The sequence below is a fragment of the Lingula anatina genome, chromosome 1 (assembly GCF_051362555.1).
Source record: "Lingula anatina isolate TDL-2025a chromosome 1, LinAna3.0, whole genome shotgun sequence".
In the NCBI taxonomy this organism is placed as follows: Eukaryota; Metazoa; Brachiopoda; class Lingulata; order Lingulida; family Lingulidae; genus Lingula; species Lingula anatina.
The window spans coordinates 25,049,640-25,063,293 of NC_141767.1; the positions used below are offsets into that span (position 1 = coordinate 25,049,640).

The 13,654-nt window shown below is 34.3% G+C and overlaps 1 protein-coding gene across 15 annotated transcripts in view; it reads right to left on the reverse strand.

Annotated features, from left to right (window-relative positions):
* The window catches only part of LOC106182076 (protein unc-13 homolog B), a 91,427-nt gene that overhangs the window by 66,980 nt on the left and 10,793 nt on the right, over positions 1-13,654 (reverse strand). For all 15 annotated transcript variants that reach the window (XM_087002237.1, XM_087002222.1, XM_087002228.1 and 12 more), the window contains exons 4-6: positions 3,860-3,977; positions 3,041-3,164; positions 994-1,064 (exon numbers count right to left, since the gene is read on the reverse strand). In XM_087002237.1, the coding sequence (XP_086858363.1) occupies positions 994-1,064; positions 3,041-3,164; positions 3,860-3,977 (313 nt within the window). The remainder of the gene's footprint in view (positions 1-993; positions 1,065-3,040; positions 3,165-3,859; positions 3,978-13,654) is intronic.

Below are 13,654 nucleotides of genomic sequence, written 5' to 3' on the forward strand. Positions count from 1 at the left end.
GAACAAATTTGTTTTGTGACAATCAAATAACTTTCAAAAAACTGAAAGTTCAAGGCTATTCACATTGCATAACAAAAACAAAATGTCCTTGAACCAGCAAAGATGTCACCCCTAAGTTCTTGTGGAAGTCTAATTGACATAACCAGACCCTGGCATGAACTTAATATGCTATGAGATTAAATTAAAGACTTGTTTGTGCTATGGATTAAGACACGACAAAAAATTTAATCAATGTGTTTTCTACCATCTGATTCATGATCATCCTCTTAAGCTGTACATGAAATACCGCAGCAAATTAAACAACCAATCTGTAATATTTAGAAGGCTCTTCAAGTCTCCAAGGCAAAATTGTTTCATTCAAGTATGGACAAAAAGGGAGTTCTTCATTCCTTTAGGTATTGCCACCACACATATGGCATGTTATGATATGTGTGCCATATTCCCTTGGGATATAAAACATTTTACTTAAACAGAAACCATTACAGTCCCAGCGTTTTCAGATATCTTGTTTTGTTTCAACCATCTAAGACTGCATTCTCACAGATTTTAGATCTATTTATCCCCGTGGGAGTCTCACTAGATTACTGTCAGCTTACACCCCATTTCCATAGATTAGATCGACCTACTTTAGATCGACGTAACTCTCTGGGGGTTCACGCTTAATAGCTGTCAGCCGGGCGGACACGAAAGTTAATTACCCCCTTACAGCTTGTAGTAGGCGGGACGGGCATTTAAGTCGGATTATCTGAAAGTAATCTAGTGAGACTCCTCGCGGAGATAGATCGATCTAAAATCTATGGGAATAGAGCCTTAGCCTGCTTATATGCCTGTCCCGCCTACTAAAAGCTGTAAGGGGTAATTAACATCGGTGCATGTTCGGCTGACAGCAATTTAGCGTGAACCCCCAGGGAGTTAGGTTGATCCAGATGGATCGATCTAAATCTGTGGAAATGCAGTCTAAGTAATATTCAGAAAAGAAATATGTCCACTTACCTCTTGGTCCATTATGTTGTTCAAAACCTCTAATTTGTTTTGCAGTTCAAGGGCCTCTCCTTCTGGAAGATCTGTAGAAAGTCAAGTTTGGTAAATTTATGTGATATACATTGACAGAATTGGATGATTTGTACAAAAACACAATGACAAAAGAGAATAGTAACACATTGAACATTTCCAAGCAAGATCCATTTACTTTTGTGAGGACATTTCACCTACTAAATGACAATACTTTTTATGAGACACAACATTGAAACAAAACATATCTAATTCTAATTTTACATTTTTATTTTGACAACTTCCCTTTTTACTTTTTAAATCTAAATCATGCCGTTTTTTCCAACTGAATAAAATCTTATATTAACCACCACTTATGTTTTTCATTTTGTTATAAAACATAAACATTTCCCAAAACAAAACACACCGAGGAATAACTCAGTTGTACTGAGCTTTATAACTGACATGGATGTAAGCACTAACAATTACAATAACTTTAATTTTCTTTCTTTTTTAAATTCTAATAAAAATTATTTTATTTGCCATGATATTTATTAACACAAACACTTACATGTAATAGGAAATACATATGACAAAAAATTTAAACTAATTATATGATTAAATGATAATATAATAACATACAGTAAAATGAGTAGAACACATAAAACTGAATTTCATTTTTCAACATATTGCTGTGTTGAGGAAGTGAGTAAAATAAATTTTTAAAAAATTGATAAAATAATCACAACAAGCCTTTTTTTTCAACTTGATCAATGTTTAATCCCTAGTGAGGACTTAAGCAAGTTTAAAGCAAAATGATGACTCTAATTATAAATTGAAGAAAGTTCAAGATACTGCACAGACAGGCAAAGATGATGACTTAAAGTAAAAACACAAAAATGACTATATATAAAGATGAAATTAAAATAAATCACAGAAATTATTGACTGGGGTTATAAAACTGTTATGAAATACAACATACTAAAATTCAATTAAGGTTTATAACCATAAGAGAATTAGTGAGAAAAGTGCAATGTTTTATTCCACTAGGAAAGTGAAAGCCTAGGCTTTCCGAAACCGTAAGTACTTGGTGAACTTATGTTTCTCCGTAGTGCACTAATTAATCCTCAATATATACTGGTGAATACACATGCAAAATTAGACTTATAGATCTAGTTTTATGGATTATAAGTATACAAATACACACAGAGAAAGGCAGTGCTCTTCTTGTTCAATTTTATCTTAAGGCAAAACTAGACAGTAAGTAACCTTGCAGAGCCACAACAATGAATTGCAAACCTTCAGTGAAGGCATCAAGTAATGTAGAAAGCAGAATATCAGTTAGTAAAAATCATGGAGTACTTACCGCCTAGTATGTGCAATAAAAAACAAAGTGAGCCGTAAAAAATATGGTAACTACTTACTGTTAGCCATCACCATTAAATGACTAACGTCATTCATTAAGTAACTGTGACATATACAACTGTGGCAATATATATATTTAAAGGCAATCATTAAATCCTCTTGTATTACATAGGCGAGGAATAACTTTCATGAACAGATTTTAATCTCATAATTGAAATTTCTATAGGAACATGTAAAGTATCCATCAAAGCAAAAAACAACTTGTGACAAAACACTTCCAAGTGAAAAACATAATTTTGCAAAACATTTTTCCACCTAACAGATGCTACTGTAATATACAGGTTAAGACAGAAGAGTAACTAAATTTTGAATATTATTGTGAAAAATAAATAAATAAATAAATTTTTAAAAAATTAGGCTATTCATATCTTATTTGCAAGTACAAACTAACAGGTTATTTATATAATTACTCATTATCCAGATACCCTCTGATTCTATTAGAATATTAGACTCTCCCAATATTAACTCATGCAACCATGATTTTTCATGCAGCAGAATGCTATGGTATAATACATATGCCCATTATATGCTACCCTATATTTGAAAGATAAGATATAGCCACATGCAAAAGAGAGAGAGAGAGAGAGAGAGAGAGAGAGAAAGAGAGCAAAAGAGAGCAACATACCACAGGGTAGTTCAAATCTTGCATCTATGAGCACACTATTTTCTGTTGGACCTCTGGTTCCACAAATCTCTCCATTTCTGATCACCACCTCACTGAACAGCTGAAGCCACTTGCCATCAGTCTCCTGGAAAGAATTTGTTTCAGTCAGATAGTGATACAACAAAATACAACAAATTTAACTACATAACATATGATAAAATGTCTAAACACCATGCTCAAAGGTTTCCTTGAACTTTATTTTAAACCAAGTATAATTTTTACATTTCATAATTCTGCAAAAAAGAGAATAAGGCTGCAACATAGAAATGTAGGGTCTGAATATCTTCATTTGGACTAAGTGCTTCTCATTCCTACAAGAAGTTTGATGGAAAATGGATTTTCTGTTTTCCAGTCATAACAGTAAAATGTTGTAACATAGCAAAATAACTGGTAAATTCTCTTATCTCTTGTTAACCAAAGTAGTTTTAAAGAAAAATTTTCTATACAGTAATATAAATGGGAAAAAACAAAAAATCAGTTTCTTATTATAGGTTTGCATGTCATTTTTTTAACTACTTAAAACAGTGTGCATTCAGGGAGTTAAAAAGCACACACGCACACGCACACACACACACACACACACACATCAGTTAGTCATTTAACAAACATGTACTATCTCCACAAAACATGCTGATCAGTGAGAAAATGGGGGGGGGGGGGGGGGCTGATAGAGCTTTAACAAAATCACAATCACAGTTTGGTGGTTGTTGGTCCTGGGTCTACATGTAGTTAAAATCTATGGTTTTCCAACAGGGGTGATGGCTGTTTATATTACCATACCGTGTTAGAATGTGGGATCTTCATCAGTGGCAGCCAGTGTGTCCCCATTAGTTTGTCCCACAGCATGCCTTTGTTCCACAGCTCTATGATCAGACCAGAGTCCATTCTATTGGTCTCACTGAAAAACAAATCAATCAATAGTGTAAGAATAGTGAAATGAGCACAGAGAGAGTAAAAAGAGTCGTGCAACCATGCATTGGTCAGGAGACATCCTGGAACTGAACTAAGTAAATTCAATCATTCCTTGGAGAATTGTAAGAGGATAATATGTCCCCTCCATTATTTAGAACACTTTTATCAACAACTTTTGCCTTCTTGTAATACTGAGCCATGGCATTGGTTGAGTGAAAGTCAATAGGGAGATGATTTAAACCTCATTCCACCTCCATTCAGACAATAAACTACAAGTATTTAAGGTGCAACACCTGAAACACCAATTTGGCATCCAAAATAGAAAATCACTAACTTTATGAGTACATTTTGACATGTTAATTGTTGTTATTATATGTAACGTGATTGAGTGGCAAATTTAGATATTTCTTGATATCAATTTTAACTTGAAAAAAAAAAACACAGATATCTGATTTCATTTTTTAATTTTTTTTATTATGAATTTTTTAACAACAAAAGACCTTGCCCCTACTTTGGTTGGGCAATTTTGCAGACTTCTGTATTAAGTAGATAAACACCAATCTCACTACTGCTAAAATTCACCAACAGAGTATGATCACCTACAACATCATTTCAGTAACTGAGCAAAAAAAAAAATTTTCTTCTAATCATGCTAGTATTCCTATAACACATGCTGCCCAAATGGCAATATTCCAGTGTTATCTTTCCCCTTCAAGATGACAAAAGAAAACAATGTAGTTCAATTGTTACCAGACAAAGGCATCAAATTTTGAAAAAAAAATGACATTTAAATTATGGAAAAGATTCATTTGTGAGTGAAAATGTCGTCTTCTACATTTGTAATAACACTGTTGGGCACTGTTCAGAAACTTGGTTTGGCTGGCAATCATTATCAAATAACATTCCAGATCCCAAACAAAAGAGACAAAGTTCAGACATACTATGGCAAAACTGATTCAAAATATCAGGGTGTTATCAGACAAATATTCAACACATACATATACAAAAGATCCAATGAAGTCATTTGGACATTTGTGTTCTCGTAGTCTTGACCAACTCTTTGGCGTGCATCTACTGCAGGGTGCACTGTTGTCATTAATGCAAGTATTTCCAAAGGACAAGGCAGCAAAGCTGTCAAATGTACAGACAAAAAGCAGACAATAACAAGGCACAAAACAGGCTACTGTCAATTCTGATGCAAAAGTACATTATGCTTAACTGCAAATTCAACATCAAATTTTAATTATGCTCAACAGGTAATACCAATGTAAGTGAAATGTGAAACAAGCGTAAGGCTTCGAGCCCATGGGAGTTTAAGTTCACACTTTGAATATGCCAGAATGAGAAAAATGAAAATTTCACATAAAACTGCTTAAATTCAATAATAAATGATAACCCATTTGAGCTGGCTTTCTTATTTGAACTGCATGCCAATCCTACCAATCATACTTGTAAGTTGAAATTACTAATAAGTAACAGTTTTCTTTTCATAATGTTTGTAGTAGCAGTGCAAAAAGATTTTTGTCAATTTTGATGTAACATTACATAATAAATTACAGAATAATTATCACCAATTTTTGATTATTGACTATAAATAGCATGGACAAGTAGAAAATTTGATTACCATTTGGCTTCATGTCCATGGGAGCTTCGAGTCCCACAATGAATATGCCAACATGATAAAAATGAATATTTCACTAAAATGTATATCTTCCAGAAAAAGAAGCCAATTAGACTGCTTTTCCAGCTCAGGCTGCATTTTAGTCCTTTGTTTCTTTTTTGAAAGTTTGACAATCATAAGTAACATGGTTTTCCCACAATGGTCATCATGGCAGCAGCTCCCAAAATTGTGTTTTCTTCTATTTTAATGCAATATTACATAATGCTTAACAGCATAATGACCATCAGTTTTTAATAATAAAAGATCCGTATCATGGATTTTCAGAAAATGTGATTAGCATGGGTCTTCAAGCTCATGGAGGTTCTTAAGTCACACCTTGAAAATGCCAATATGTGAAAAATTAAATTTTCACAAAAAAAAAAAAAAAAACAGTTTAACTGCCAGAAAAATTTACCAAACAAACTGCATTGCCCACTGAAGCTTTATTTAAGTCCCATGTTTCTTTCCTGTAAGTTTGAGAACAGTAAGTGACATGGTTTTGCATAAATGGTCATCATGGGAGCAGTGTCCAAAATAGGTGTGTCTTCAAATTTTGATGCAATATTACATAATGTTTAACAGGATAATTACCATCAAATTTTAATAATAAAATATTAGTATCATGGATATTCAGAAAATGTTCCTAGCAAAGGTCTTCAGGACCAAGGAACTTCAAAGTCACACCTTGAAAATGCCAAAATGTAGACAAGGCAGCACTGTCCTGAAATGTGTTTTTTTCCATTTTTAACAATTTTTTAACATATAACAAAATTAACAATTTACTGCCATTTTTATATGATCAACTAAGAAAATTGATGAGATAGGAAAAATATCAATAGAACAGTGTTAAATGTCCAATTTCCTCCATTCTGAGATTCTGAACATAGTGAATGAATGAATCTGACAAACTGCTATGATATGAGTTTATTTCCATTTTTGAAACTCTATTATACAATACATGATAACAAGTTTACCATCATTTTTACATAATCAACTAACAATGTTGTAAAGATGCAGGAAATGTCAAACAAACACTTTTACAAATCTTATTAGTTAAATAATGAGACTGTTAACATGCCTAAGAATTGAATCTGAGGAAATGTGAAAAAACAGCATAACTTATAAAATAATGGTCCGATTATGCTGATTTTCGAACTTGACCTGCGTTTTAGTAAGATTAATTACTCCTGTGAGTTTCATGACAACAGGTTTATCGGTTTTCCTTGAAATGTGTTAACAGTGTTGCACATATGCTCAAAAGTGAAAAAAACAGCATAACTACTAAAATAGTGGCCCGATCATGCTGATTTTCGAACTTGATCTGCGTTTTAGTAAGATTGATTACTCCTGTGAGTTTCATGACAACAGGCCTATCTGTTTTCCTTGAAATGTGTTAACAGTGTTGTATATATGCTAAAAAGTGAAAAAACAGCATAAATTCTACAATAATGGCCCGATCATGCTGATTTTCGAACTTGACCTGTGTTTTATGAATATTAGTCAGCTCTGTAAATGTTAGGCCAAAAAGTAAAACCGTCTTCCACTTATGGTGTTAACGCTGAAAGTGCACGGCGACGGCGACATGATCGGCGACGGCGACGGCGACGACAGACGCAGGTGATGGCAATATGTACAGACACATCTGTGTCTGTACATAAAAAAGGACAAATATTACTACGCTTTGTTTAACTTGATCTGCTGTGGTGGATAATAAGATGAGGAACCAGTTGATACGATCGCCTTGGGAAGGTTGTCACAATACACTAGATAGAGGTTTTAACAGAATTGCTCAATTACAGAATTCCAGGAAATAATACAATACCCAATTTTTCTTGATTGCCATTTTTCACGTACACCAATCACACTGTCAAAATGAGTTTATAATGGTGATTTTGGTTATCATGACATTAGTATTCCAATTATATTCCCAACTATTGTCACAAGCATCTCTGTGTCATTTACGTGTCCCAAAAATCCAACTCATACACTTTGCCATGTAACAAATAAACTACTTCAACTGACAACATGACTTGTTTTCATATCGCATAAAGAAAACCTTATCTCTTGAAATAACAAAGGATCTCCCAGGTTTTTCTATCCCTATATCAACTTAATAACTGACTGACTGACACACTGACTGATTAATTAACTAAATAAATACAGGCTGCTAACATTCTTTTGTCTTCCCAATCAGGTCAAAAGAACACAGGGGAAAAACCTTCATTCCCCGCTTACCACCAGTGGGTGAAATCAAAAACCATCCACTAATAAATCTTTTGTATTTTAATTGACAAAAAAACCCGATCCCGACAGGTGAAATTTTGTGATAAATGACATCAAACAGCAATTTAATCATTTCCTTTCTGCACTGCCTATCGGTTGCTGTGTGATTTTAGCCAGGGCTAACAAAGCTGTTTCCCAGAACAGGTATACACTTTCCCAGGAATCAGATAAGGCCTACTTGACACCTTTATGATTTCTAAATGGGATTTACGCTGCATTGTGTCAGGACGCACACAAAAAATCCCAATGATTTTTAACATTAACCACCTGCATTATTACGATAGAAAACTATACTCATAAAATGCTGCCAGTTTTGTTGCAAACAATGCACTGCCTACCTATAGGGTATTTATCTTTTATCAATTTTGTATGATGTTTTTATAGGATGGGCTGGCACACAAATAGATACAAACTCCCCTTGAGGAATGGACTGAGGCACGTTTAGAGACTTATTGATCAGTCTAATCAGAGCAAAGGCACCAGTTGGTCTTCTTTAAACAAATGCCTTGTCCAGTAAGAAGCCATATTGTACTCTTAATCTAGACAACATCAAAGCTACAAAAATTGATATACAACCACTCAGGCTATAAAGGTCAACAATTCTGGTACCCACACTTCTCATGAAATACAGCCATTTTCTCATCGTAGCTGCATTTTACGACATTGTTTGGGCTTCTTCCCTCATCATGGAAATTGTCAAGAAGCTCAAAAAATTTCTTGTCAGGCTTCTTCCATGTGATGTAGGTTGTGGTTGTGTGTCGTGGGGTTATTTGACACTTCTTGTGAGATTAGCATAGTCGGCAGTAAATAGTTCTGTTATCTGCTCTGCCATGACACGATGACAGGGAATTTATCAACATCAACATCCTAGGTCCCTAGTTAACCTTCTAACCTTGAGTTTTTTTTTTATCCCTAATCATAGGTTACTTAACACTCCTAAGCTTATTTATGCATTTAGGAAAAATACAATAATATACAAACATAGCTACTTCACACTTCTAAGCTTTTTTTTTTTTTTTTTTTTTTTTTTGTTAAGGGCCAAATAAATTGCACATTATGCAATCGGTCTCATTCCAAGTACTTTTTTCCTGAAAAACAAGACTTCACCTCAAAAACACTTTTTTTCGTAATAATGCAAACCAACTATTCCTGTGCTTCACTTAATTAATTCTAGCATTTTATGCACATGAAGCTGCCAGATTTTATTTCACCAATATCGGGTCTCCTGTTTTCCATGGTATAATATGTTGCTTCCTAATGCTCTTGAGATTAAGTTGCCTGAAAATGGGCATACATGGTGTCTGCAAATGTCACGTCAAGAAAACTTCCACTTGACGGCAATCATTATCACTTCGACCATCATTTTTTCAAAATTTTTCGACAAAAAGTGTGCCTTAGGACTTGTGTGTTGATTTACATGAGGCACAATCTAGCCCGTGTCTGGACTGGTCTTTAAGTTTATCTACATTGCTTACATGGATGAGTATTGAACTCCATGAATTTATACATAGCACAATTTTAGATATGTTTTTATTTCATTGACTGAAGTTAAACGATCTTTCTTACATATTTTTTTTACTATTGATTCCTAAATATTTTCTGATAACTTTATTCAATTATTATCAATAGAAGCCCTGCTCCAAGAGCTATAATGTTATCAGGTGATGATGATTACTGTACATAGCACTCGCTCAAGCTTGGTTCACAACGAGGTTCAGCAACCAACTCTGACTGATTGCAATCAATATTTGTAAACTTCTGCTGAATCCATATTGAATCACAACCAAATTATGGCTAGATGTAGGTGGAGAGGCTCTACATGACAGAGTGCAAGTGAATATTGCCACTTGGTTAGAGCTTAAGCTAGCTTCCACTAGCTCTCTCACTAGTCTCACTACCACATACAGTGTTCTCCTGCTGCATGGACGGCAGATCTGTATCTGGCTGCTATTGATTTCCTGACATTACCCAGAAATGAAATTACAAGTAATGGCCTCTCATCTAGAGGTCTCATTCGCCTAAATAACTAAATGCCATTTTTATTTATGGTTCAGGATGTCATGTAAAGAGGTTGGTACAACTCCACCAGGTACCCTCTCAACAGGTTGATTATGAAGCTTCTTTTTCTTTGAGATATTTCCATCAGTGACATCATAATTCTTAAACTGAAAAGCACTGATGTCCTACCAGACAAGTTTTTTTTTTTTACTGTCACTACAAATTAATTGGAATGCTTAACCCAAAAAGAAGGCCTATTTAAACAAATGAGTATGTGTAAGGAATTTCAAGCGACTTTACTGCTTGAACTGTCTTTAATTTTCTCTTCTGCTTGAAAATACTAGACAAATTAACAAAAGATTGTACATAGCTTTTTTTTCTTTTGAAGATTACTTACTTAAAATATAGTAAAATTTACAGGTTTTTAGTAACCAGTTCTAGATGGGGAAATTAAATTTTACCATCTAAATAGTTTAATAGTTTAATTTGCTTTCAATGCTTGTCATCTTTCGGATATCTATAGAGGAATACAAGTTGGTAGTTTTTCTTATCAAATTTGAAGGTAAACTGAGAGGTTTTACAGACTCATTATCCAGGTAAACTATATCATTTCTTAACCCCATGCTGCTGTTGAGTAATTATGATATTCAAAAAAATTCATCAAAACCAAGTCAATTCAATAATTTTTAACGTCCATATAAAACAACTGTTAAGTTGATCAGATTTATCAAAAGTTTTATTAAAACCAAAAGATATATAATTCTATAACAGCTGTTTAAAAGAATTCATATCCAACATCTGAGTCATTTTGTATCATTGGTATCCAAATGGCCATGGGAGAGTTTGTAACAGAATAGAATAGGATATCTGTTACAATACATGTGTCATGTAAACTGTCTCTCATGACAGGTAAATAACAGTTGATGTAGCTGTTTGAGACTCATCTGATCCTGTGTCAGCACACACCTAGTATTCTTTTTCTTCTTCCTTTTTTTACATAATAAAAAGATCAGTACAGTGTTGTTCTGTTGTTAAACTATGTTCACACATGTATTATTCCAACTGAATTAGAAGAAAAAACCTTTACATCTTTAACACATTTGCCTTGAATAATTACTTGAATCAATAACGGTTATTTATGGAAAAATTACGTCTAGTCACTGCAAAACACCAGAATCATTGACAAATGTTGCAATGGGTCACTGGTCTTAAGAGGATCATCAAAAATTATCGATTGATTAATCATAGCACAGAATTGATGTAGTAGAGTAATTCAGACCTTGATAGGAACATATTTTCTGCTATAGGATGATACTGTTGCTCTAATATTCTTGTCTTGTTATGTCTATAGGGCTTTATGGCTGAAATATAAAGATTTCCTCAGTGACAAAGTGTCACAATGATTCCTAATGCCAGTGTTTGCCTAAAAACTTTTGCTCATCACTGCAAGTTTTTTATTTATTTATTTATTTATTTATTTATTTATTTATTTATTTATTTTTGACTAGTCCCCTTGTTTCTAACAATATCATGTCCACTGGTTATAACAACTTCACCAAAGGAACAAGTAGACTTTATAAATTACCTATTAAAAATACCAGGATGTGGATGCAGATTTTGACTTTTTGACACAAAAAGAAATGGCAGACATAATTACAATCAAATTGGATTCAACTTTTCAAAGCATAATAGCTCTGCCAACTGAAAAATAACTTGTTTAAGGTTAAGGTTTTTTTAAAATAAAGCTCATGATCAGTAGGATTTTGAATTAAAAATATGACTCTGTCAATAAGCAGTCTTTGAGTTTATCAGACATGGTGCAATCCCATGAGTGGCTGGCATCTATTCACTTGGATAACATCTTCCCAATCCATAGACATGTTTACACAGTAGCAACTACTGTTAGCATACATTGAACAATGAAGCATTTTGCTAATGCAATCAATTTGACTCAATTTGTTGGCTGCTGAATCTCACGCAACAGCATTTAAAAAAGTAGAATGCATTGACTGTACTAGTGAACAAGATCAACCTGTTTCAGTTTATATACATTTAAACCACGGTTTTCAAGCAGAAAATAACAGGATGTGTCATGCTCTATCCCTAGTAAGAGTCACGAAATGCAGAAATGCACGGATGCACTTATACATCAGGCCCGTGGCCAGGGGGGGTTCGGGGGGTTCGAAAGAACTGCCCCTTTTGTCAGGAAAAGGTCCATTTTGGGTAAAATTTTATGTAGGTACACATAAGTTTCATTGTAAAAGGTCCACTTATTCAGAAAAAGAACCCCCCTTTTGAATTTGCTGGCTACGGGCCTGTACATGCAATAGAGCATGCCAAGGCCTTCCCTTCACTGATTATCTGAAGGTGACAGTCAGTCATCCACCAACATTTGGAAATAACATTTCTTATGGTCTCAGGCTCTACATAAACATATACCCACATACAACACCACTCAGTCAGTCATACATATGTGGCAGGAATATTGTTTATTCTAAAGAACCACCCAAATCAAGCTGGTAGAATATTTTTCTTTTATTTGTTAATGCCTACATGTAGTTTTTCTCATTAGAGTAAAACACTTCATCCCATAGTTTATGTTATTACTTCACTAGTCTGAAGTGGATTACATCATTTCTTCCAGATAGCACAGTTTTGAAGAAATCCAAATAAGCATTCCCCAGCTGTCTTTTCAGGGACACTTTGCCTGAATCGTGGCAAAGTGTGTAGGTGTCGCACACATGCATTCATTGCTTTCATAGCTTTTGCATATTATGGTATATTAAGGAACTGGTGGGTGGTATGGTAATATCATACCATGCAGTCCACATATCAACCTCTGTCACCTGCTTTCATCACATCACTGCACAGAAATACAAGAACCACTCCACACTTTTCTCCATCTTTTTGCCCATAAAATGAATTACAGAGAGCCACTCTCCATTATCTATTCATCTCTAACCTAGTTAGGTTGGAATTTCCACAAATTATTGATCAGCATAGTTAATTTAAATTTCAAAGCAATCTCTCTGTCTTCTGGGGAATTCAATTTTCACTGGATCATTTTTTTATTTTTTTATTTTTTTGATGGCCACAAGATGACCATGAGGCAGTGGGTTGTGTTAACTTTGTGTTGGAAATTCCCTGCACTCTGCAGCTGCTGCTGATCTGGCACCCCTGCCCAACTCCGAGAATCAATGATCTGGTGTGTTTGCTGCACAAAGGCTGAGAGCTATGTATGACTGAATCAACAGTACACAATACAGGCCACTGTTCATTACTCCCAATTCCCAATAGTAGGACAGGTTTGTGAGGCAGTGCGAGATTAATGTCATCACCTCGTTCTTCCCTTTCTACTGCCATATAACCATGGAGTGTGTGGCCTATTTCACCATGGTTATTACTAATCACACTGCCTATAACACATGATTCACGACAGAAAATCATTATCGAAGGTTACCATCAATGGGGAAAGTGACACCAGAGCATGTCATAAATAATGCATTATTCCAAAGATTAGACAACAATAACTATATTGCAATCATGATCATATTGGCGAGGGGCATATTTGTTGTGCACACAAAATTGTGGTTTATAAAGGAAAGAAAAAAAAATCTACTTAATACCACAAAGGCATCTTCATTATCCACTGATCATTTGACAACTGGATGTAATATTTTGACAAATAGACTCTATATTGTTTATTTCTCAAAAACCAAATG